This window comes from Dama dama, chromosome 9 (genome assembly GCF_033118175.1).
Source record: "Dama dama isolate Ldn47 chromosome 9, ASM3311817v1, whole genome shotgun sequence".
Lineage (NCBI taxonomy): Eukaryota > Metazoa > Chordata > Mammalia > Artiodactyla > Cervidae > Dama > Dama dama.
In genome coordinates this window covers 26,245,125-26,266,300 of record NC_083689.1, presented here as the reverse complement: position 1 = coordinate 26,266,300, position 21,176 = coordinate 26,245,125, and the positions used below count along the sequence as shown (strand labels likewise).

At 34.3% G+C, this 21,176-nt stretch overlaps 1 protein-coding gene across 4 annotated transcripts in view; it reads right to left on the bottom strand.

Annotated features, from left to right (window-relative positions):
- Positions 1-21,176, bottom strand: part of RAPGEF6 (Rap guanine nucleotide exchange factor 6) — a 235,071-nt gene that overhangs the window by 164,167 nt on the left and 49,728 nt on the right. For all 4 annotated transcript variants that reach the window (XM_061150833.1, XM_061150834.1, XM_061150831.1 and 1 more), the window contains exon 5: positions 6,929-6,998. In XM_061150833.1, the coding sequence (XP_061006816.1) occupies positions 6,929-6,998 (70 nt within the window). The remainder of the gene's footprint in view (positions 1-6,928; positions 6,999-21,176) is intronic.

Below are 21,176 nucleotides of genomic sequence, written 5' to 3'. Positions count from 1 at the left end.
TAAGCAACAAGGTCCTACTGTATGGCACAGAGAATATTCTACAATAAACCATAATGGAAAATAATATGAAAAAGAATGTATATATGTATAACTGTGTCACTGTGCTATATAGCACTAATTGTAAAATCAACTATATTTCACTGATTTAAAAAATTAGTCCAGAAAATAAAATGAGGGAAAAAAAAAAACCAACAATTTTTTCACTCTATTGCCTATCTCCTATATTCCATTATATTTTATTTTTCCTTGGACCTGTACACAGTGGACCCTTCAGCATTGTGGGGCATAGTAGCACCTGACCCTCCATGCAGTTTAAAATCTGTGTATAACTTTACAGCTGGTCCTCTGTATCCTTAGCTCTGACATCCACAGATTCAACCAACTGTGGATCATGTAGTACTGTAGTATGCACAAAATAAAAATATACATGTAAGTGGACCTGTCCAGTTCAAACCACTATTGTTTAAAGAGGCAACTCTTATCTTCTTCCTGCTTATCATTCAATTCCCTAAGTCTCTAGTCAGCTAAGTTTTACCTTCTCTTTAACCTAGATGAGATTTTATTTTCAGTTATGTTTCAAGTTGTAGAGTTTGGGATTAATTTTTTCATTTTATATTTTCTAATCTTCTGCTAAAATGTCCATATGTTATCTCTAATATTTGGATCTCCTGAGAGTTGGTTCATTGTCTGCTTTTTATTCTCTTTAGTTTCTGACCATTTTTGGATGTATTCCATAGGTTGATACGTACTGTATTCCATAGGTTGATATATTTTTACTATGGTTATTTTGCAAATTCTATCATTTCAGTGTGTATTCACTTATCCTTTGACAGAAAGTTGTTTGATGGGTTTAAAATTTTCAAGATGTAGCCTTAAGGTGGATTAAGCACATTCACATTTATTGGTATGACTAATCTATTTTCAGTCTCAATTCTGTGATAACATTTTTAGGTGTATTTTGTTACACTTATTTCTCTGAGAAACAGGTATTCCTTGCTTTTTAATAAAAAAATATTTTTTGGTACCTAGGAAGACCTGTATTTTTATTTTAGGATTACTTCTGTACTTAAACATTTTAAATGTCCTTTGATCCTTGTATTGTTTTTGTTTTATTTCTTACAATTATTTCTCACACTATTTTCTCTGACACTTTTTTCCCATTTCAAGACTAACAGAACAATGTATAAGCTTAAGGTGTACAACACTGTTGATACATTTACATATTACAAGGTGATTACCACCATAGCTTTAGCTAACAGCTCCATGTCACATAGTTAACATTTTTGTAGTGAGATGGTTTAAGATTTGCTCTCTTAGTGACTTTCACGTAAGTAACAGTATTTCTGACACTTTTATTCTATGTGTTCATTTACTTGGTTCTTTCCTGACCTTCTTCGATACACCTTATTAAATTTTCATTTGACTTGATTTTCCCTGGGGGAACCTTATAATTCATTTTTTCCTAAAAGATTTGTTATCCATTCCTTACTAAATTCATACTCTTTCTACTTTTTGGAGGGGGAGCATTTTCTTTTCTTGAGTTTTTAAATTTTTGATTCTACATGCCTCAGTTAGTTGACTGAATATATTTAATTCTGCCTGGAGTGTGGCCACACTTTTCATCTGCATGACTAAGATGGGGAGAATCTTTTTCTTAGCTGACACGTAAAAATTATCATTTTTATAGTACATAGATTTATCAAGTTTCCTTTTTTACCTTTTTGTGATACTAGGATGTCTTATGAAATCCCTCATTTAATAGCACCTCTTTTGTCAAATGGGCTTCCCTGATAGCTCAATTGGTTAAGAATCCGCCTGAAATGCAGGATATCCTGGTTTGATTCCTGGGTTGGGAAGATCTGTTGCAGAAGGGATAGGCTACCCACTCCAGTATTCTTGGGCTTCCCTTGTGGCTCAGCTGGTAAGGAATCTACCTGCAACGCAGAAGACCTGGGTTCCATCCCTGGGTTGAGAAGATCCCCTGGAGAAGGGAAAGGCTACCCACCCTCACTATTCTGGCCTGGAGAATTCCATGGGCTGTATAGTCCATGGGGTCACAAAGAGTCAGACATGACTGAGTGACTAAGCACACTCACTTTTGTCAAATATTTTTAAGGACAGATATTTTAAGCTATTTTTTTCGTTTTGCTAGTGGAAGGAGAGGTTGCAAAGCCTGATTTTGTGTTCACTTCGGCTTGCAGGAACCTAAAACTTACTCATGTGCTTCTTCAGCACTTAAATGCCAAAGGCAGCTTGTTCCCTTTTTAAAACCTTTTGTCTTAATCCTGAACTCTGCATGTGGGTGACTATTCTGCAAATTACTCATAATTTTAAATAACGTAGTTTTTGTTTTGACATATGCATATATTTTACACTTAGTGTAGAATTAGTCTTCTTGCAGTGTAGGCCGACCATTTCTCCATTTGCTAGCTTCCATTTTCTGGGTTTTCTATGGATCTGGATGGTTGGCCTTTACTCATCATAAAGTTTTGCTGGAAGGTTGGGAGTAGAGATGAAGTGTGAGAGATAACAAGCTGGGAACTGGTGATTTCTCTCTTTATATTTACAATTATTTTCAAGTTTGAGCATCCTCTGGTTTTAACTTGTGTTGTGACAATGGTTTGTGCATAGATTTCTTACACCCTTCTTTTAGTACTACATTGTTTTTGGAGGAAATATTTGGAGACAGGTAGTTAAGTGTTTACCACTGTCTTCAGCTGCCCAGAAGAAGTAAGATTTAAAAGTTTAATTAAAACAGTGAACTGATAAAATTCAATAAAGCAATACAGATTTTAAAACTTCAAAAAAAAAAAAAAAACACTTCAATAATCCTGTCATCAGAAGGTCTTTCGAATATGACTTCAAACCAAAAAGTTGTAAGACGGAAAAAACTCAACAGATTTTAAAAAAAATTGTAATAGACACAAAATTCAATTTAATTTTTTGAGTTATGTTTTACTTGGTAGGAATTTTTTAGGACTTCAAGCCCAGGAGACAGCATCTCAAGTAACCCTGAGAGAACCTCTTCAAGGAGCAAAATTCACTTTAGATTAGTTATAAAATGATAAACCACCTCTTATAACAAAAGTGTTCATTTATATAGTAATAAAAAGTTCTTATGATCACAAAGAGTAATCCTAGTAGAAAAACTGGCAAGAGACATGGATAATAAAAATAAGCCTTCCATAAAGCATATGATAATATGCACAAATTAAGATCTCATTATTATGTGTCAGATTGGGATGACTAACCTATCAGGTAACAAGGAAGGTGTTCAGAAATAGGCATTCCTAATCACCAATGGTTACTCACAACATTTGTAGAAATATATACATAATAAAACCATTTGATAGAACTTGTCGAAATAGTAAACATGTTACTTATGTATACTCAGACCAAATACATATGTACATATGTACATTTGTCCAAGTACACACTGGGACCAAGCATTTTTATGAACTGTAAATATTTTCACCTAAAAGATACACTGAGTATTAAAGATCTGTACTGTTAGAAAACATTAAGTACAATTTTGTATTTCAAAGGAAGTAACAGTAGTGAAAAACTTAAAAAAAAAAAAAAAAGAAAGAAAGAAAAAGATTCATCAAATGGTGGAATGAAAATAAAATCCTCAAAAACTTCAGAAAGAAAAATCCTAATATTATTTTAGATTATTTTCTCCTATTACTCATAATACATTTTTACCTATGCTGCTCATCAATAAGATAAGAGTTATGGAATTAAAAAATCACCAATCATAAATACAGACAGTTGATGTGATTTTTTGGGTGATTTTTAAAATTGTATACTTGCACATACTTTTTGTTTTTCTGAAACACTGAGTATAAATTGAAGAGAAAGTGATTCTTGACCCTAAAATGTGTCAACATGTATTTCCTTAGAACAAAGACTTTATCTTACACAATCCCCCCAAAATAATCAAAAACAGGAAATTCAACAGTATCTAATCCAGGTATCCCCAACCTCTGGCATCTAAAGCCTGATGATCTGAGGTGGAGATGATGTATTAATATTAAGAGAAATAAAGTGTACAATAAATGTAATGAGTTTGAATAATCTCAAAACCATCACCACCCACTCCAGTGGGTGAAAAATTGTCACCCATGAAACTGGTGCCAAAAAGGTTGAGGACCACTGACCACAGTCCAAGTTCAAATCTCAACTGTGCCAACATCATCATTTATAGCTACGACCCTCTCCTGCCTCCGAGATTTAATGCAAGATAAAAAGCATTCCATTTAGTTATATCTTTTTTTCTCCTTCAACATGAAACAGTTTCTCAGTCTTTCTGTGATGTTTCTTGACATTGGGATATTTGAAGAATATAAGCCAACAATTTGAATAATGTCTTCCATTTGGTCTATCTGATATTTCTTAATGACTAGTTTCAGGCATGCACTTCCAGCAGGCATATTTCTCAGAGATGATGTTCTGTCCTCTTCAGTGCACTGTATCAGGAGTAGTATGATATCACGTTATGCCTATACTGATGGCAGTAGCAATAATTTTTGTTACAGTGGTATCATATCCTTTTGTTTCCCCATCAAAAATTGGTAATTTTTCCCTTCATCAATGATTTGTGGGGAGATAAAATGAGATTATGTACGTATCCCGTTTCTCAACAAACATTAGTGACAAGTTTGAGCATTCATTCATTATTTTGTAACTTAATCATTCCTTTAAGACATATTAGTTGGCATTTGACTATCAGGAAGAAATTCTCCTTTTCATTCATTCAAAATACTAGAACTTATAAACTCTTTATTATACAGGAGGGTACAATCAGTACACATTTTTATTTGGATTCTCACACAGTCCCGTATTTGGCCAAAGGGAGATCCTTTAATCTAGTTCTCCCACTGGCCATTCTCTGTCCTTTTGCAAGGCCCCTATAATTTTCTGAATATTTCCTTACTTTGTAAGGTAGGTGATGCAAATATTTTATATTTTGATAGATAGGTTATGAGTGGCATACATTTGTAATATCAATAAACTGTACACTTAAAAAAAGTGTATATGTATATGTTAATACTCTAGCTAGCAGTGTTTTCTACACTGTTCTGAGCAAGCAATTTTAAAACTGTCTTAAGTAAATATTTTGATGATAATGGACCAAGTTTCTCACCATTTAGTGAAAGAAGGTACAAATAAACAAAAGAGAACACGAGAATTAACTCTAGGTTTTATAGATAGATATAAAAGAAGTAAATACAGAGGTGTATATGTAAGTGTGTATGTCTGTGCGTGTATACATATACACTCAGATGTGTATTTTCTCGCTCTGTTCACTGAAAGGGTTTACAAGCACTGAGGCACCTGAAGCAATGAAGACAGTCAGCTGCCAGATCTTGGCTTCTCAATACTGCTTTCCACTAAGAGCAAGCAGATCTCACAGAAAAGGTTAACTCCAGGCTTGGGGCAAGAGAAGTACAATTCTTCCCTTTAATTCAAAATGAAAATGAAAAGATATAAATTTAATAATTAACTTAATAAATTGAACTCTACATTTAAAAATGGCTAAGACAGTAAATTTCATCTTAAGTGTCTTTTACCACAGTAAAACAAAAGTATGTACAAGGTGTTGCTTAATCCACATATAACTTATAGTCTGCCCTCTGTATACATGGATTCAACCAACCAGACTGTAGTATTGCAGAATTTACTACTGAAAAATGCCTGCGTAAGTGGACTGAGCAGTCAAATCCATGTTTTCTAAGGGTCAATTGCATATGAAAACACTATGGCAAAAGCACCATTCTTTTTCCATAAAGCATGAGAAATACACATCACAAATAAATGAGAAAACCCTACTGCCTGAAGCAGTTTTCCTTCCACGTCTCTCAATGCACTTATTTATTTATTTATTTATTTTTTCCAACGCACTTATTTAAAAGAAAGAGTTCTGAAGCCTTAATAGATATGCCATGTATACCAACACTTAAAGAAAATAAACATAATACATAGTCTAAGCCTTGAACAAACTTGACAACCAGTAAAATTTACTGATTATTTATTTACTATGTGGGAAGTACTCTGCAATACTAAGAAGACACAAACAGAATAAAAACTGATCTCAGCCTTTTAGGAGCTTAAAATCCTGAAATTTAGGACACTAAGCTCATGATAACGTAGATGATCCAATTTGGCAAAGAGATCACAGAATCTACCTGAAGATGTCAATCTGACTATAACACCATGAAATAAAAAAGTAGTTTAGTTTTAAAGGCTACATTAAGAATTCAACCTCATTTCTCAATAGTTTAAATCAAATCAGATGACATCTACATGAGATGCTAGTAGGACAAAGAATCCATTCAGTATTAGCTGTTTTCTAGTAAGGTCATCTCAGAACAAGGCAAAAAAGAGCTGTGTTCTGGATTCTTCAAATGATGAAAGAAAAAAGCCTTATTTTCTAAAGTTAAATTAACTACCTGGCTTTCTTGAGAAAAAGTAAAGAACTATTCCTTAAATACACTCTTAAAATATAAACCATTTCTTACTTGGATATAATTGTGTTTCTTTTTTTCTATCTCTTTCTCTCAAGTCCAGGGTACAGAACATGGATGCTCAAAGATTATTACTTATATTGAATAGGAAAATCAGGGTTCCCTTTCAGAGCTCTTATTTAAATTTTCTGGTGAATGCAGTAAAGGAATTATCAAATTGGTAATACTTTATATATAACTGCATTGTGTTTCAAATTCTCTCAAGAATCAGAAAAAATATTCAAAGTGGATGAAAATGCATCAAACTAGGTATATATAAATATATATGGCTTGATGCTACTTAGTAAAGCATTTAAAAAGTCACATTAATGGAACCTTTTTGAGTATTTAAAAGATTACTACATTTAAAGTGGAAAGTGAAGCGTAACAAAAAGGAATTCAACATTTGTTAAAGTTCTTACCACAATCATTTCTGAAGGCTCTAACACAAGACAATCACATCCTCTTTTTCCTCCAAACTGCTTACCAAAACTATAAAAACAGAAAAATATTTCTTTAGCAAAGGTTATAAAATGTATCAATACAGAAAAAAAAAGAACCAAAAAACTTAGATGTTAACCAAAAAATTGTGATTCTATCACTTCAAGATTTTTTTAAAAACAAACCAAAAAATCCCCTTCTTTTACTTGCCCAGATATGTGGCCTCAATACACAGTGTGATAATTATTTTAAAAATTCTGCCTTTAACTAGTCTCTAAAGCTGATTATAAAAGCTATCTACCTCTAAAAAAAAAAAAAAGATATCTACCTAATCTCAAATTTTGAACATCTATTAGTATGTGTTGAATTAAAGAAAAATCACACTTGCTGCTGCTGCTTAGTCGCTCAGTCCTGTCCAACTCTGTGACCCATGGACTGTAGCCCACCAGGCTCCTCTGTCCATGGGGAATCTCCAGGCAAGAACACTGGAGGGGGTTGCCATGCCCTCCTCCAGGGCATCTTCCCAGCCCAGGAACTGAACCTGGGTCTCCTGCATTACAGACCGATTCTTTACCACTAAGCCAGCAGGGGAGCCCCAAAGCTACACCTACTGAAGAGTAATGCTAAAATTACAGAATATGTAAAAAGAACAAATTTTTGAAACTGATATTAATGACATAAAAACTTTTAAGATATTATCACTTGAATGTATTACAAAATAAAGTAAGATACAGAAGTGATTCATTAAAAAAAAAAATAGTGTTAGAACCCCTGGATAGCTCTTTGGAAAAAATAAAAACTGCAGTAGTACTCAAAGAAAATTTGAGTTTTTATGTATTTGTCTGGAAGAAAGATTTCTAAGCAAATCAAAAGAAGAAAGCACTCATAAAGAAAATAATGATATTTTCATTTTAAAAGATGAACTGAATTTTTTAAAAGGTGGGGTATAAAAAGATACTATACAACACAAAAGTTTAATATACTTAATATGCAATAAAATCAATCTAAAATACTACAAAATGGAAATTAAGTACCATGGTTAATTATAAAATATATGAATAAAACACTATAAAAATAACTTTAAAACTCCACTAATAATGCAACTATAAATACCAAAATATAAATTTAATAAGGAAATACAGAAATCACTTATAAAAAAACTATACAATGTTATTGATGATTGGAAATAGGGCTTAATAAAAGAAGTGATATAGCATATACTTACAAGGAAGCTATTATAAAAATGTCAACTTTCCACAAAGTCTGTGATTATATACAAATATTAGTTTACAACAAAATCCTAATCAAAATCCAAATGAACTTACTTTTAGCATAACAAAAAAATCACTGCTGTTTTTCCTTAAGCACTAGCCTGTGGTTTTTTTTTTTTGTTCTTCCTCCCACCAAAACTCCTACCTGATGTAATACATAAAACAATAAAAGCAAATTTGTAAAAGTTTACTTTCAAGATGGAATAATGAGGAATAGATTTACTCTCCTACGTGAAAAAAAAAAAAAAAAGGAAAATCAGACAAACCATATTAAACAACAGTTTCAAGAGTTTGGAAAGTAGGTAGGACATGTATGTGGATGCTTTAGAGAGGAAATTAAAAACCTAAGATGACCCTTACAACATTCCAATTTTACTAAGTACAGGTACTCTCCAGGCTACAATGCAAAAAGGGAGAAACCTAGCAGAGTCTGCCAGTGTCAATGAATTCAAAAGACAGAGACAGATTTGCGGTGTGTCAAGACCAGGCTTCCCAGTGGCTCAGATGGTAAAGAATCTGTATTATGTATTCTACATAATTTGTATTATGTTGAAAGACTACATAATATATGGAACATTAGGTAGGATCTTCAGAAATCTATTTCCTTTGCAATGTGATAAATTTGTCTACACTAAAGAAGTGCTAGACTCACTCAAACAGATATTACTCATGTCAATGTATGGCAAAAACCACTACAATATTGTAAAGCAATTAGCCTCCAACTAATAAAAATAAATGGAAAAAAAAAAAAGAAATAACACAAAAGGTGGAATACAGCAACATAGAAATCTGACATCCAGTAAAACAAAAAAAAATATCATGCAAAGAGGACTATATGATCCATAGCCAAAGAAAAACCAATCTATAAAAACAGATCTACAGCTGTCAGCAGTGAGAGAATCAACAGACAACACTGAAGCAGCTATTTCTAAGTATGCTCCAAATGTTTAAGAAAGTGAGATAAACATGAATTCAACAGAGAAACAGAAGCGCTTTTTTTTTTTTTTTAAAGACCTAGTGGAATATTCTACCACATCACATATGTAGACACATAATGTCTGGTTGTGCCAGTTTTTAGTAGTGTTAAAAACAGTGAGTGGTTTTAGACACTGTCAATTTGATATGCCCACAATACTAGAAATTTTCCTATCAGTTTTCCGTCTATTAGATTTAGTATCCATTTTTGATCAGTGACCAGACCTCAGGTGTTATTAGGGGCTACTGAAAAAGCCATTTTGTAATTGTATCATTCCTTCTGAATTTATCAGCTAAAGTACTGACATAAAGAAACATACTCCAACTATTTGAATTCCTAGAACAATAACGTATACAAGAAAGGCATGAGAAAAGATGCAATGGAGATGACATGACTGCACATTAAGTAAATTCTATACATTCTGCTTTCAGGGAATTCCAGTTCAGTGGTTAGCACTCAGGGTTTTCACTGCTGTGGCCTAGGTCTGATCCCTGGTCAAGGAAGTAAGAAGCCGACTGCAGGCAGTGTGGCACAAATTAAATTGGTACAGACAAATTATTTATTTTTTTTAAGAAAGAAACAAGTGAATTTACCAAGATTTAAGGATACAAGCTCAATATTCAAAAATCAATGCTTTTATTGTATATCAGCAATGAACAATCTGAAAAAAAAATTAATTCCATTAAAGGTAGAATGAAAACACAGAAATACTTGAAATAAGTCTATAAAAGCATGCACAAAACCTCTATAAAACTGCCAACTAAAAAAAACTATATAACATTGACAAAAAAAAAAAAAACACTGCAAGAAAATTAAGATGTCCTAAATAAGATATACCTAATTTATGGATGGAAATGTTCTACAAATTCAATGTAATCAACAAGTTGCCTTAGAGACATAGACATGATGATTATAAAATTTACATAGAAATGTAAAAGATCTAAAATAACTAAACCAATTTTGGAAAACAAGAAGATGGAATATTTATTTTACATTTCAAGACAATTTTATAAAAGCTAGAATACTCAAGACAGTATGGTATCAGATTAATTTATAGATCAATAAAATAGGACCGAGAGAACAAAATCAGACCCACACATATATGTTCAATTGATTTTTGACAAAAGTGCCAAGGGAATTCAATGGGGGGGAAGATATTATCTACAAGTAGTGATAAAACAACCACATATCAATACAGAAAAAAGGAAGATTTTAATACCATAATCAAAAATTAGAAATGGATCAGAGATATAAATGAAAAAATAGAAACTAAAAACTTCTTACAGCACAGAATTTTTATACATGTCCTAGACAAGGGTTACTGAGGAAGTTTCCTTCCATAGAGCTAAATTTTAAAAATTTTATCAGGAACGAGTTTTGAGTTTTGTCAAATTTTTTTTTTCTGCCTACTGAAAGGATCATGTAGCTTCTGTCCACTCTTTTACTAATGAAGAATACTACATTAATTGTTTTACGGGTTTTAGACTTCCTTGCATTCCTAGGATAAACCCAACCTGATCACAAATGTCTAATACTTCTAATATATTCATGGATTTGGTCTGCTATTATTTTGTTAATTTCTACAGGTATGTTCAGGAGAAATAATCACAGTTTTCTTACAATAGTACATCATCATGATAATACTATATTCATAAAAGAGATTGAAAAGTTCCTTCTTCCATTTCTCAAAAGAGTTTACATATGTATTAATGTTAATAATAATGCTTCACTAAACATTTCTCTGCGGGGCCGAGCTGGCGTGAGCGTTTGAGGCCCATTTCCAGCATTGTCCTGCTGGTAGAGCCTCTGGCTGTCTCCAGGAGGGTGAGTTGGTACTAATGGTATAGATTAGGGTTGGGGCGGCCCATATGTTCCTCACCCTCCGGCTAAGAGGTCTCGTACCCACCCTTGGGTCCTCCCACCTCCGCTGCTGAGGGCCCCGAGCTCGCTCCTGACTATTCATTGGAAGGACTGACACTGAAGCTGAAGCTCCAATATTTTGGCCACCTGATGCAAAATGTCGACTCACTGGAAAAGACCCTGATGCTGGGAAAGACTGAAGGCAAGAGGAGAAGGGGACGACAGAGGATGAGATGGTTGGATGGCATCACTGGCTCAATGGACATGAATTTGAGCAAACTCCGGGAGCTGGTGATGGAGAGGGAAGCCTGGGGTGCTGCAGTCCATGGGGCTGCAGAGTCGAACACAACTGAATGACTAAACTGAACTATCTGAAAAATGCTTAGCAGTAAAGCCATCTATGCCTAGGCATTTCCTTACAGGAATAGATATAATAACTATTTACTTTTTATAAGCAAATAGAAATGTATTTATATTAATGCATGTCTTTTCTTCCTTTCCCATGCAGCTTGTGGGATCTTAGTTCCCAGACAGACAGAGATTAGTTCTCTACCCCTTGCACTGGAGGCTCAGAGACCCAACCACTGGACTGCCAGGTACGTTGCCAGTGTATGTCTTTTTAAGATTTGTCCAATTTTTTGGTATAAACTGACTGATAAACTTCCCTAACAATACTTTTAATTTCTGTATGATAGTAATATCCCCTTTTTCAATACCTAATATTGGTAATCTGTTTATTCTCTTTTTTAAAAGGGCAAGCTATCTCAAGGTATAACAATATTATAGATCTTTTCAAAGAACTTTTCGTTTCATTGATTTTCCTCTACTATTTTTCTGTTTTTTCATTGATCTCCACTCAAACTTCTGTTCACTTTGAGTTTATTATTCTTAAGCTGGAAAAACTTAAGATGGTTGAATTGAGACCATGCTGCTGCCGCTAAGTCACTTCAGTCATGTCCGACTCTGTGCAACCCCACAGCCTTCAGCCCACCAGGCTCCCCGTCCCTGGGATTCTTGCCATTTCCTTCTCCAATGCAGGAAAGTGAAAAGTGAAAGTAAAGTAGCTCAGTCGTGTCCGAGTCTTAGTGACCCCATGGACCACAGCCTACCAGGCTCCTCCGTCCATGGGATTTTCCAGGCAAGAGTACTGGAGTAGGGTGCCATTGCCTTCTCCAATTGAGACCATAAGAGTACTAAAAATTCCCCTCTAAGGTCCTTCAGCTGAATTCCATAAATTGTGATGCATGTTCATTTTCATTCATCAAAATTCTTTCTAATTTCTGTTGTCAACTCTTCCTCGAATTATAGGTCATTTACAAAGGCACTGTTTCAATTGCCACATTTTGCTCTGGTGTCCATTTATAATTCAATTCCAATACACTTAAGAGGAAAAACTGTATGATTTCAATCCTTTTTAACTTACTGAGACTTGTTTTATGGTCTAGAATAAGCTCTATCTTGCAGAAAGATCTAAGTCTGAAAAAACTCTATTAAATCAAAGTGGCTGATAGACATAAGCTTTATGAATTTTTCATTATAGCAGTTATATCACTTATTGAGAGTAGAGTTTTGAAATCTCAGCCATTACTGCTGGATTTAGTCTGCTGATGTGATGGATTACAGTAGTTGATTTTTGATTGTTGAACCAGCCTTGTATACCTAAGTTAAATCCCATTTGGTTATGCTGTGTAATTCTTTTTATACATCTCTACCATATTTGAATCTGTTCCTATGTTTGCTCTGTCTCTTCCAACTGATTTTTACCCTCTAGAAATCCTTGTAATTTTTTCTTGCTAGTTAGAAATGATGTACTGGATAAAAGGTTACAAATACACCTTTAGTAATATGCTAGTAAGGTGTGATGGGAGGGGAAGTACTTTATAGTTCTAAGATTAGGTCTCATTCTTTAAGTGAGTCTTTGCCAGTGGACTGTGAATTTCATATGTTTCTCTGTTGTTCTCATTTTAGGTGGGACAGGATTGCTCGAGTAGGCTAGAGCTGAGTTATTTACCTTTCTGCAGGTCTGTTAGGCTCTAATGGAATAGTTTCTCCTAAGGGCAGACATTCTTAAGAAGCCTATAGCATGTTTCAAAAATGTTTCCCTTTTCCTCCCCTCTGACAGGAGCACAAAGGGTTTTTTCTCTATTATTCACTATGAGAACCTGTTTGAGATCTATGAGGTAAAACTCATAAAAGGGTGGAGGTTCTTTCAATGACTCGGTCTTTCCCAGTTTTTTTAACTGAGAGTAGTCCACACTGAGTCTCCAGAAGTTCATCAATTACAGTTCAATTTTCCTACGCTGACACTAGCTGCCTCAGAGACTGTTGCTCTAAGTTTTGAGATTTTTGTATTCATCTGTCATTCTCTTTAATTTGGGAACAGCAGCTTCCCTTGTTACCTCACTTCCCTTATGGACCTAAGAAAAGTTATTTATTTTTCAGTCTATTCAGCTTTGTATTAGATTGGTACAAAAGTAACTGCAGTTTCAGACCATGAATTTTAAATCATCATAACTAGGCTCAAACACATCTTTGTTAATCAAAATAGGAACCATTAAAATCAACACATTTTTGCCCATGAGAAATAAGTTCGTTTATTCCTATATACAGTTAAAATAAATATTACAAATAGCAAGTAATAAGTCATTAGCTCCCTGGTGGCTCAAATGGCGAAACATCTGTCAACAATGCAGGAGACCCAGGTTTGACACTTGGGTCAGGAAGATCTCCTGGAGAAGGGAATGGCTACCCACTCCAGTATTCTTGCCTGGAGAATTCCATGGATAGAGGAGCCTGGTGGGCTATAGTTCATGGGGCCACAAAGAGTTGGACACGGCTAAGCAACTAACACTATCTACTAAGCCATTAGCAAAAAAAAAGAGAAATGCACATTAAATTGATGTTTAACATAACCACATTTATTTAAGAATGTATTGCAATTTCAAATGGCAATATTCAACAATGCAATTGCAATTACTCTTAAACCAACCTAATAGTTGTTATTAGAACAGAGCGGTAATTTCCAAGATTCTTACATGGCCTAGCAGCAACTGGAATTCCAAGAGTATTTTTTATCTACAGATTAATACTTAACAATACTGCATCTTCCTGGGTAAGAACCTGATTGTTTCTACATATATTTACATTATCTTTAATTTCACTTATTAATATTTTACTTTTTTCAGTGTATAAGTTTTATACTTTTAAAAATTGTTTAATATTTTTGAGGTTATTCTGAATATACTGTTTTCTTAACTTCATTTTCAATCTTATTCACTGCTAGTATAAAGAAATACAACTAGTTTTTATATATTGATTTTATATCCTGTGACCATGATATACTTTAAATTTTACTAGTTAAGTTTATAGATCCCTCTACACACAGAAACTGGTAAAGGTAGTTTTATTTCTCCCTTTCCATTCTGTATGCAACACCCATTCATGACAAAACTCTCAATAAGCAAGAAATAGAGGGGAACTTTCTCAACTTGGTAACAACTATCTGGCAAAGCGCCAACAGCCAGCACCACACTTAATGGTGAGAAACTCAATGCTTCACCAAGAACAGAGAAAAGCAACGATGCTCCCTCTGAAGCATGGCTTTTAAGATGGTATCGGGGCCTCCCTGATGGTCCAGTGGTTAAGAATCCACCTTGCAAAGCTAGGGACACCAGTTCAATTCCTGGTCCAGGAAGATGCCACACGCCCAGGAGTAATGAAGCCTGCGCCACAACTACTGAGACAGCGCTCTAGAGCCCCCGAGACACAGCTACTGAGCCCATACACTGCAACGACGGAAGTCTGCAGGCTTAGAGCCCCTGCTCCACGAGACAAGCTACCACAATGAGAAGCCCATATGCCACAGTGAAGAGTAGCCCCACTTGCTGCAAGTAGAGAAAACCCTCACACAACAATGAAGATGAACCACAGCCAACAAATAAATCTTAAAAAATATATACTCTGCCATGAAGGCTTCTAGGAGCAGCTACTCCTGGTTAACTCCAGTGTGTCTGACTCCCTGACTATCACTCTGCTGTCACTGGCCTGAGGCACACGGACTACCACTTGAGCATGGATAGTGGGATTGGAGAGGGGGTTGGTGGTACTTGTCAGGTCTTCCAAAATACTTATCATTCCTTGTATGTAAAGATTTTGATATTGAGACTTCTAAAATGAACTAAAAGATGAGATTGTTTAAGGTGTCATTTTTGAATAAACTATGCTTTATTAGTGCTTTAAATGGCATATTTATTTCAGGTAAGAAATGTTGGTAATATTGGTATACTTTAGATATTGTTATATATGTAAATAATACAGTTCTGCTGATTCTGGGGATTGATCAAAATGAATAGAGAAGTTCTAAGTTCAGGTTAGTATGTTAGGTCAAGTTATGTGTACAGTCTTCTGAGATGATATTTGGAGCATTAAAGCTAATTTATTATAATGAAAGTGTAAACTTTGAGGTGTATTAACATTTTCCCCAGAAGTATGATTGGCTTAAAAGGTCAACAAGAAAATGTTCAGAATGAATCTGGCTTGACTTGTTCATCCATCAGTCCCTAGTGACCTATTTTTCATTTGACATTTTAAGTGGTTCATTTGTCTCTGAATGTGGCTCTCCTCGCAGAGGAAGCCGTGGTGTGGCTTTGGGGCAGGAATAAAGGCTGGTGGCCCTGCTTTGTCCTCTGAGCTGCCACATGTGTCACCAAGTGCCAAACACAGGTGGCCTGCAGTGTGACCATCTCCTGAGCAGGCTCGAGGCTCTTTCCCTGACACCTCGGGCACCTGACATTTAACTAGCCTCCGGGGAAATATTTCGTATCAAGCATTTACTTGGAAAAATTAACCATGTTCTTTAATATATACTGATATTCGTAAACTGTATACCAGTGTTCTTTTTGACGTTGATTTTCTCACCGTGAGAGATATTTAAGTGAAACTTGTAAATAAAAGAGGCAAAATGCGAAAAAAAAAAAAAAAAAAAAAAGATGGTATTGGAAGTCCTAGCTAATATAGTAAGAAAAGGAAATAAAAGGTATACAGATGTGAAGGAAGACATAAAACTGTCCTTGTTCTCAGATGATATGATCATTTATGTAGAAAACCTGAAAAAACTGACCAAGAAAACTCCTGAAACTAATAAGTGATTACAGCAAGGCTGCAGGATACAAGGCTAGCATATCATTGGCCAGGGGATTTCTGCAGAAACTAATGTCCATAGTTGGCAATTTGTTATATATGTGAATACTGAAATGTCTCCAATCAATAGCATTTAGGTAACAAAAGACATATTAATACTTCTCTGGTCAATAAGTTGTTAATATACAAAAGTTCACTGCTTTCCTATATAACAGCAAGAATATGTGGGATGTGATACAACAAATACCCGAAAATTATGAGCATACCCGAAAATAAAATACAGTTGACCCATGAACAACACAGGGGTTTAGGGATACCAAACCTTCCTGAGTCAAAAATCTGAGTATAATTTTACAGTCAATTCTCCACACTGGCAGTTCCACATCTGCTAATTCAAATGTGAATCCTGTATTACTGTAGAATTTAGTGGGAAAAAAAACCGTGTAAGTGGACTTGTGTAATTCAAACCAGCATTTTCCAAGGGTCAATTGTACTATGGTAAAAATCTAACAAAATCTACATAAAATCTATATATAAGAAAAATTACAAAACTCTAATAAAAAATTATCAAAGAAGAAATAAATAAATGAAGCAACAGTCCTTGTTCATGGACAAAAATACTCAATTTTGTCAAGATATCAGTACTTCCCACTTGATTTTAGACCAATGCAATGCCAATCAAAATTCCATAAAGTTATTTTGTGGATAGTCAACACAACATTGAAAGAGAAGAAAAAAAAAATCAAAGGGCTGATGCTGTCAGACTTCAAGATTTACCACAAAGCTATAGTAATCAAGACAGTGTGGTATTGTTGAAAGAACAAATACATCAATGGAACAAAACAAAGAACCCAGGGATGGACCTCTGTAAATACAGTCATCCGATCTTTGACAAAAAAGCAAAAGAAGCACAATGGAGCAAAGTCAGTCTTTTTAACAAATGGTGCTGAAACAACTGGATGTCCACATCTTAAAAAAATAATTTAGACACACTTCACACACTTTTCAAAAATTAACTCAAAATTGACCACATACCTAAATGTAAAATGCAAAACTACAAAACTCTACAAGATAATACAGGAGAAAACCTAGATGATGCTGGGTATAGCAATGATTTATTTACAACACTAAAGGCAAGATATATAAAATAGAAACAGATAAGCTGAACTTCATTAAAATTAAAAACAGCTCTACAAAAGACATAGTTAAGAGAATGAGACAAGCCACTGACTGGGAGAAAATATCTGAAAAAAGTATTCTGATAAAGAATTGATGCTTTTGAACTGTGGTGTTGGAGAAGACTTGAGAGTCCCTCGGACTGCAAGAAGATCCAACCAGTCCATCCTAAAGGAGATCAGTCCTGAATATTCATTGGAAGGACTGATGCTGAAGCTGAAACTCCAAAACTTTGGCCACCTGATGCAAAGAACTGACTCATTGGAAAATGCTGGGAATTTTCCAGCTGGGAAATGATTTTCATGCTGGGAATGACTGAAGGCAGGAGGAGAAGAGGATGACAGAGGATGAGACAGTTGGAGGGCATCACCAACTCAAGAGACATGAGTTTGAGCAAGCTTTGGGAGTTGGTAATAGACAGGGAAGCCTGGCGTGCTGCAGTCCATGGGGTTGCAAAGAGTCGGACACGATTGATTGAGTGACTGAACTGAACTGAGTTCTGATAAAAGATCATTATCTAAAACATATAAATAACTCTTAAAACAAAGATACAAAAACAAACAACATAATTAAAAAATGGGTGAGAGACCTTCACAGACAATCCAGCAAAGAATGCAAATTAAAGTAACAAGATACCACAACACTTTTATCAGAAAGACCGAAATCCAGAACCCTGACAACACCAAATGCTGCAAAGGATGTGGAGGAACAAGAACTCTCCTTCATCGCTGCTAATAATGCAAAATGGTACAGCCACTTTGGAAGACAGTTTGGCAATTTCTTACACAACTAAAAATACTCTTACCATATGATTTTGTAATCATGTTCCCTGGTATTTACCCAAAGGAGTTGAAAATTTATATCCACAGAAACACTTGCACCTCGATGTTTACAGCAACTATTCACAACTGGCAAAATATGGAGGCAACCAAGATATTCTTCAGGATGTGAATGAATAAACAAACTGTGGTACATTCAGAAGACAGACTATTATTCAGTGCTATAAGAAATGAGCTATTAAGCTATGAAAAGACACAGAGGAAACTTACACTATGTATTTCTAAGTGAAAGAATCCAATCTGAAAACACTATATATGGTATGATTTCAACTATATGACACTGTGGAAAATGCAAAACTATAAAAAAGCCAGGGGTTGGTGGAAAGGAAGGAATTAACAAGTGGAACTCAGAGGAATCTGAGGTCTGGGAAACTACTCTGCATAATACTATAATGGTGAAAATATAGCTTTATATGTTTGTCCAAACACAAAGAATGTACACTACCAAGAGTGAACCCTAATATAAACTGTACTTTGGGTGAGGTTCATCAACTCTAACCAATGTACGACTTTTGTGAGAGTAGCTTATAATGGTGTAGACTATGCATGAGGAGGGGCAGAAAGTATATGAAAAATCTGTATACCTGGAGAAGGAAATGGCAACCCACTCCAGTACTTTTGCCTGGAAAATCCCATGGACAGAGGAGCCTGGCAGGCTACAGTCCATGGGGTCGCGAAGAGGCGGACACGACTGAGCGACTTTAAAGACCCTCTAGTCTAAAGCATCTTTAGCTACTAAAATACAAATGGTACACTTAACAATGCATCTGCATAATTGGAAGCTGTGCTAAAATTTAAATGTGTTTATTGTTCAAATACTGTCACAGAAGAAAAGAAAAAGATTACTGTGTAAACACAGGCTTTTTTTGTGCATAGACAAAAGAAAATTTTGGTGTTTATGAGTTAGACTTAGCCTCTTTTTTTGCTTTTAGGTTTTAATATGTTTTAATATGATTTTTTTTTGTATTTTAATGGAATAGATATACCATAATTGATATAACCAGTCTTCCATTGTTGAACATTTCTTTGTTTACAGTTTTGGGGTTTTTTGCAATTATAAACAACTCTTCAGTGAATATCCTTGAAACTAAAGCTTTCCATCTTATTTCTTTAGAATAAATTCTAAAAGAATTTCTGGCAAAGGGAACCAACATTTTATAAAGTCCTGTACTAGCTACCTGATTGCCCTCCATAAATGCTCTCAAAACTGTAAATAAAGTACCAAAAGAAAATGTTAAAAAAAAAAAAAAAGAAAAATCTGTATACCTTCCACTCCATGCTATAAACCTAAAATTGCTGTAAAACATAGTCTTATTATGAAATAAACAATAAATAATTTTTATGAGAATCCTATCAGGATTTATAAAACAAGCATATCCTTACATTCATGTGGAAAAACAAAGAACCTAAAATAAGCAAAATCACTCTAAAAATGAACAAAGCTGTAAGACTCATGGTACTGATTTGACAACTTACAACAAGCCACAATAATTAAGATAGAAGATTAGTACCAAGATAGAATTATAGTTAAATGAAACAGAGTAAACATTAGTTCAGCAAAAGCAAACAAACAGACACATATATGGTCAACTGATTTTCAACAAAAGCAATTCAATGCCTTCTAAAATGGCACTCGGTCAACTGGCTATTCTTAAGCAAAAACACAAAACAAAGAAAAACAAAAACAAAACCAAAAATGAAGTCATAATGGACTAGACCAAAATATAATAGCTGAAAATGAAAACCATCTAGAAGAAATCATAAGAGAAAACTACGCAATTAGGCTAAACAAAGATTTCTTAGATACACCACCAAAATCTAGGTTCTCAAAAGAAAAAAAAAACAATGGAATCTCTTGAAAATGTAAAACACTTGTGCTTCAGAAGATACTATTTAAAAAAGGAAAAAACAAGCCACAGAAAAAAGAAAATACATGCATATCATATATCTGACAAAGAACTTGTATCTAAAACATCTAAGTTCTTAAAACTTGGTAAGACAAACAATTAAAAATCATACATCTCATGAAGAACTTGTATCTAAAACATAAATTCTTACAACTTAAGACAGATAATATAAATGAAAAACGGAGAAACGCTTTGAACAGACATTTCAATAAAGGTACAGGAATGCTTTTAATAAGCATCTAAGAGCCTCAACAGTAACAGTCACTAGTGAAACACAAGTTAAAATCACTGAGATAGTTAAACACATACTAGAATAGTAATAATCAAAAGACTGTCTATACCAAGTGAAGGAGAGGATGCAGAAAAATGAGATTCATGGTATGTTCTTGGTCAGTATGTAACATAATAGTCATCTTTTAAGCAATCTGGACCTTTCCTCAAAAATTAAATATATATTAATATGACACAGCAATCCCCTCCTACATATCTACAAAAGAAAAAATACACAGCCCATGTAAAGACATGTATTTGAATCTTTATGGCAGCATTATTCATCAAAGTGCCTAAACTAAAACAATAAAATTTCAACTAATAAAAATAAATGGAAAAAAAAGAAAAGAAAGGAAAAGAGAAATGAGAAGAATAAAAGGAGGGAAGGAAAGATGAAAGAAACGAAGACAAAAAAAATTTCAAACTTTTCATCTTCTCATGAATGGCTAGACAAAATGTGTAATCTTCTTAGAATGAAATACAATTTAACAATTTAAAAAAATAGACATGCTACAACTGTTATAGTCTAAAACAGCGATGAACCTCAAAAACATTATGTTAAGTGAAAAATGCCGAAACAAAGACTATTTTTAAATATTTGCACAAGGTATATATTGAGACAGAAAGTCTGTCAGATTTTAACTGCAAAAGAGCATGCAAAACTTTTTCAGGTAAAGGAAGTCTAAAACTATGGTGTACCAATGTACATATTAATCATAAATTATTAAAGTGAAAACTTTAATTTTATGATGAATTTTATGGTATGCAAATTATACACCAGTAAAGCTAGT